General features: G+C 46.0%; 1 protein-coding gene across 1 annotated transcript in view; it reads left to right on the top strand.

Moving 5' to 3' along the window:
• Positions 1-2,111: 2,111 nt before the first annotated feature.
• SYMPK (symplekin scaffold protein) overlaps positions 2,112-6,000 on the top strand; it is a gene marked incomplete at its 5' end in the record, with an annotated part of 31,868 nt that continues 27,979 nt past the window's right edge. Inside the window, 5 exons of the mRNA XM_079724439.1 lie at positions 2,112-2,216; positions 2,362-2,427; positions 3,729-3,782; positions 3,877-3,950; positions 5,626-5,752. Of these exons, the coding sequence (XP_079580565.1) occupies positions 2,112-2,216; positions 2,362-2,427; positions 3,729-3,782; positions 3,877-3,950; positions 5,626-5,752 (426 nt within the window). The remainder of the gene's footprint in view (positions 2,217-2,361; positions 2,428-3,728; positions 3,783-3,876; positions 3,951-5,625; positions 5,753-6,000) is intronic.

Raw genomic sequence — 6,000 nt, 5'->3', positions numbered from 1 at the left:
TGAATACTTACTAGGTGCCAAGCTCTGTTCCGTGCTGGGCATAGAGAAAGTGAACACACACACACACATCTCTGCCCTCATGGAGCTTATAAATATATAGTGTGTTGGTGATAATAAATGCCATGGAGAAAAATAAAGCAACACAGATGGGGACGGAGAGGAAATGGAAATTTGAAATGGGATGGTCAGAGAAGACCTCACTGCTGGGATATTTGAGGTGAGACCTGAAGGAAATAAGGAGGGAGGGAGTTGTGCCAGTCTGTGAGGGGAGGGGTATCCCAGGCAGAAAGAAGAGAAGCCCTTGGAGGAGAAGGCTTGGAGGAAGGGGTATGATTGGCATGATGACAAGGAGGCCAGTGTCGCTGGAGCAGGGAGAGCTGAGGGAAGTGAGGGCAGAAGTAGAAGGGACCAGATCACATAAGGTCTTCTAGGCCTTGGTGAGGAGTTGGCTCAGACTGTAAGCAAGATGTGGGGATGACAGGCAGCAGGGAGACTAGGAAGGAGGTTGTTGGATAGTCATTCATTCAGCAGATACCTGTTGAATAAACTACTGTGTGCAGTATATCTCTTTTAAAAGATGCACCTTTTTCACCCTCCTCAAATTATTGTTAACAGTTTATGCAGTAGCCTTCTGAAACTAATCTACTCCTCAAAATAGTTCTGAGAGAGAAACACTGTTACCATCCCAGTTTTACAGAAGAGGCAGCGGAGACTCAGTGGTTTCTTACCTCGGCTCATTCTGTGTATACATACACAAACTTGACAAAAGTCAGTTTAATTCTTCTGTGATGCAACAGGCTGTCACTGTCATCTTTTCATTATGATAATACATTGAGAGCCATCTTTTTTTTTTTTTTAACTGTATTCTCCCTTTTCTACTTTTTGGTTTTTCCTTTCAGTTTTTTTTTTCTTTTTTTAACATATACACATATTTTCCTTTCTTTTGTAAAAAGGGAGCATACAGTAAACATTGTCTTCACTTTACTTGCTTTTACTTAAAATGTGCTAGAGCCCACTGTTTATCAGTGTATATAGAGATTTTCCTCATTCCTTTTTTTTTTCCTTCCCTCATTCCTTTTTATAGTTACATAGTGTTTTATTATGTGGATGTATCAGTTTTTCGGCCAGTCTCCCTATTTGAGAATATTTGTGTTGATAATAGTCTTTTTTTTTAAATAATTAATTTATTTATTTATTTTTGGCTGCATTGGGTCTCGTTGCTGCACACGGGCTTTCTCTAGTTGTGGCGAGCCAGGGGTACTCTTTGTTGCGGTGCCTGGGCTTCTTATTGCGGTGGCTTTTGTTGTGGAGCAAGGCTCTAGGTGCACGGGCTTCAGTAGTTGTGGCTCACGGGCTCTAGAGCGCAGGCTTAGTAGTAGTTGTGGCGCTCGGGCTTAGTTGCTCCATGACATGTGGGATCTTCCCAGACCAGGGCTCGAACCCATGTCCCCTGCATTGACAGGCAGATTCTTAACCACTACACCATCAGGGAAGCCTGATAATAGTCTTTTGCTATTAGGAATAGTGCTGTAATTGATACCCTTCTTATTTGTTAATTTTGCCAGTGTGACTTTGGGACAGATGCCCAATAGTCCCCCACCCCCGGCCTTTTAAAGCACAACTCCATAGTAATCCAGAAAATGGCAGAAATATAATTTAATTAGGCCTTCTCTGATGTACTGAGTACTTACTACGTACAGGACTCTGACTGGCGCTCCTCAGAGCTATGTTTTAGAAAGCTTGCTCTGGTGTCCAGTCCAGAGTACAGCCCTGATGGAGAGACAGGAGGCACTGAGACCAGTGCGTGGCTGCTCTGTGTTCATTTGTTCAGTCATTCAGCAGGTGTTTGTGGTCAGCCTGTCATGTGTAAAGTACTGAAGGTGAGGCTCGGTACTCCATGAGGTACTGCCTCTGAGCTGGGAGACATCAGTCTCCCCCAGGTTGCAGCCTCATGGACACGTACAGTCTGATCCAGACTCTGGAAGGGGGAGGGGCTTCAAAAGACCCAACAAAGACCCAACAGGCTAGAAAGGAGGGTTGAACCCTTTGCAGCTAGTGAGGTAAGGTGCAGAGCTTGATCTCTCTTCTCCAGGGAGTACGAGGCAGCAGCCATGGCAGGCAGCAGTGGGGACAGCGTCACTCGCCGGAGCGTGGCATCGCAGTTTTTCACACAAGAGGAGGGGCCAGGCATTGATGGCATGACCACATCAGAGAGAGTGAGTATGGAGAGAGGGGTTTGGAGTGGGAAGGCACAGGCCCTGTCTTTGGACCATCCACCTCTAGGTGGCAGAACCCAGGGAGCGCCGTCAGGGCTGGGCTGGCAAGGTGAGTACTGTCACATGCCTTTCACCTTCCTTCCAGGTGGTGGATCTCCTCAACCAGGCAGCACTGATCACCAATGATTCAAAGATCACAGTGCTCAAACAGGTGAGGGGAAGGGGGTGATGCTGGGCTAAGCAGGACGAGGGCAGCCAGGATGGGAACCTCTGGAAAAGAAGACACTGGTAATAACACTAGTGTCCACAGTTAAGCACTTGGGATATGCCTGCCATGGTGCTCAGTGCTATTCGGCCACGCTGTCATTTAATTCTCACAAAAACTCTATGAGGCAGGGTTCTTCCCTGTTTTATAGAGAAAGAAGCAGAGTCTCAGAGCTTAAATTAGCCCAAGGTCACTCTGCTAGCAGCTGGCTGAACTAGGACTTGAATGCTGGATTCAGACTCCAAATTCTATGCTCTTGATCCTCGTATTTGCTCTCTGCCAGGGTCATGTCCAGTGGGGAAGACATGCAGGTCACCAGACAGTGAGGACCCAGAGTGGGCAGGGATGGGATGGAGGAGCCCAGAGGGGTGTGGAACCCAGAGGGAGCTTCTGACCCAGCCTAGTGATGGGGAGTCAGGGAGAGCTTTTTAGAAGAGGGATGTCTGGGCTGAGACCTGGATGATAAGGAGAGAACCAGGCCAAGTGAGAGAGGGAGAGTGTCTTGACCAGAGGGCATAATAGCTTGTACAGAAGCAAAAGAGGGCATGGGGAATTGGGGAGGCAGGTGGAGTTCAGAGGTTGGGAGGTCAGGTTGCCTGGGTGAGGACCCCAGTTCTACTTGTTCGGCATGTGGCCTTGGGTAGTCGATTCCACCTCAGCAGTAGAGTGGGGTCCTGACGGGGCCTCCCTCGTGGAGTGGTTGGCAGGGCTGTTCAACAGTGCCTTGGGTCATAGGCAGTGAGCTTCTGTGAGAATGTTTTTGGGAAGGGCTTATTCCAAAGAGCCTGGCAGGTACAAGGGCCTCAGAAAATGTGTTCTCATTGTCATAAAATGCCTGATGAATTGTGACAGTTGAGTGGGGAGTAGAAACAGAAGGAGAGTGGAGAGAATTGCTGGGTGAGCCTCAGCAAGGTAGGAGTCCTGCAGCACTTCCCTCTTTTCTTTAGCCTCCATCTGTAACACGTACTCACTATCCACCAGGACCTGCGCCCTGTAGCATCTTCTTACTGAAGCCTCACAACAGCCCTATAAGTTGTTGTTTACGATTCCCATTTTACAGAAGAGCAAACTGAGACTCAGGGGAGGCCACTTGCCCAGCCCATGGTAGGAGTGGCAGAGCCAGGATCTGAACTGAGCTTATCTGCTGCCTACCCCCATGCTGTTTTCTCCTACATGTTCCTATCTGCACTGATTGGACCCTGGTTTTATATGTGTGTTCCTCCTTCCCATCCCCAATCTCCTTCCAGGTCCAGGAACTGATCATCAACAAAGATCCCACACTACTGGACAACTTCCTGGATGTGAGTGACCGACAGGAGAGAAAGGGTGTGGGTGTAGGGATAAGGGAATGGATCCTGGTGCAACTCTGACCTACCTTCTTCCTGACCTTGGCAGGAGATCATCGCTTTCCAAGCAGACAAGTCCATTGAAGTGCGCAAGTTTGTCATCGGCTTCATCGAGGAGGCATGGTATGGGGCGGTGCAGGGAGCCCTGGGAGCACCCCTGCTGGAGTCAGCCTCTTTGGCGCCTGGCCCTGCCCTGAGAGTCTTGCCCTCTGCTTCTCAGACCCATTCTCCCTCCCATGCACAGTGATTCCCCAGCAAATATTTAATAAGGTCGAAATCTTGGACTCATCCACAATTCCTCTACTTCTCCCACACTTCACATCTGCATCATCAGTAAGGACTACCGGCTCTACCTTCAAATTGTAAACAGCATCTGACAGATTTTCAGCTACTTCCCTTGGTGTACTAAATACTTCATCTACTTTGTTATTCGATCCTTAAAATAACACTGGATTATTTGTTTGGCACATTTAACTGAAGACAGAACTGTGACTCAGAGAGGTGAAGTGCGTTTCCTAAGGTCACACAGCCAGTATGTGGCCATGCTGGGATTTTAACCCGTGTCCATAACACCATTGCCCAAATTCTCAGTCTCCACCTTTTACTGGGAGAATTTTTTTTTTCAGTTGAGGTATAGTTGATTTATAATATTAGTTTCAGGTATACAACATAGTGATTCAAATTTTTTATATATTATATTCTACTTAAAGTTATTTTAAAATATTGGCTATATTTGCTGTGGTGTACAATATATCCTTGTAGTTTATTTATTTTATGCATAGTAGTTTGTACCTCTTAATCCCCCTACCCCTATCATGCCCCTCCTCCCTTCCCTCTCCCCATTGGTAACCACTAGTTTTGTCTTTTTTTTTTTTTTTAAGATATAGTTGATTTACAATATTATATTGATTTCAGGTATACAACATAGTGATTCAAAATTTTTATAGATTATTACTGGGACAATTTGTGGTAAGTTTTCTGATTTTGCCAAAAAACTTTTTGTTGGACAGATATGTATCACATAACTGCTATGTGCCAGGCATTTGTGTCAGACTGTAGGACTATAACAGTGAATAAAAACAGGTATCGTTCCTGCCTTCATGTAGCTGACAGCTGAGTTTCATATTTTTGACTGATTAGCTTAATAATTAAATTCAGATTGTAACGTGTTATGAAAATACACATTCTGAGCTCTAGGTGTAGCCTTGAATTTATTCATTCACTGAATAAATATTTATTGAAGGCCTTTCATTTTTTCCTTCAACAAAAAATGAGACTCTGCTAGTACTCAGACTAGAAAGGGTCCCCCACTTTCAGAGCCCTCAGACTTAGGTAAACAAATTAGTAAACAAAACCAGTGATTACATAAAGCAAGAGTGCTTTAAAGTAATAATGACTAATATCTATTGAATGCTTTCTATGCTTTTCTAAGAACTTTACATGTGTTGTTGCAGTTTTCACAGCAAGCCTTGAGGTAGGAACTGTTCTAAAAGACACAGTTACTTATCCAGATTTACAGTTGTCTGGCTCTGCTGCCCCTTATGTGAACAGCAGGGCCCTAATAATACAGAACAGTGGGGGTTACAGGACCAACCTAGATAGCGTTTGGGGTCAGCTGTGTCTGAGGGTGCCAGGCATTGTTCTCAGCTTCCAGCTGTGCTGGCAAACAAGACAGGTGCCCACCTCCATTCCAATCTCCTGACACACGGACCCTGATTTCCCTTTCCTTGTGGACCCCAGGCTCCCATCACCTGCCCAAAGACCACCTTGACCTTGCCCTTTATCCTCCATCCCCTAGCAAGCGAGACATTGAGTTACTGCTGAAACTGATCGCGAATCTCAACATGCTCTTGAGAGATGAGAATGTGAATGTGGTGAAGAAGGCCATCCTCACCATGACCCAGCTCTACAAGGTGGCCCTGCAGGTAAGAGCTCCCCCCCGAGCTCCCCCCCGACCTGGGGCTGTCCCAGCCTGACAGGTCTCATTTACAGACTCATCTGTTAGAGTTCAAAACCAGCATCAGATCAGATTCGTTATGAGCAAGACATGCTGTTGATCTTTAGGAAAAGACAACAAAGGGGTTCTAATGTCTAATGGTCAGGGAGTTGCCATTAACCCATCCTTCCATCCATCTGTCCATTCATTTGTGCATTCAACAAACATTCCCTGAGT

This window comes from Hyperoodon ampullatus, assembly GCF_949752795.1.
Source record: "Hyperoodon ampullatus genome assembly, chromosome: 18".
NCBI lineage: Eukaryota > Metazoa > Chordata > Mammalia > Artiodactyla > Ziphiidae > Hyperoodon > Hyperoodon ampullatus.
The sequence above is the reverse complement of the archived record's forward strand: the minus strand, read 5'-3'. Positions and strand labels throughout refer to the sequence as shown.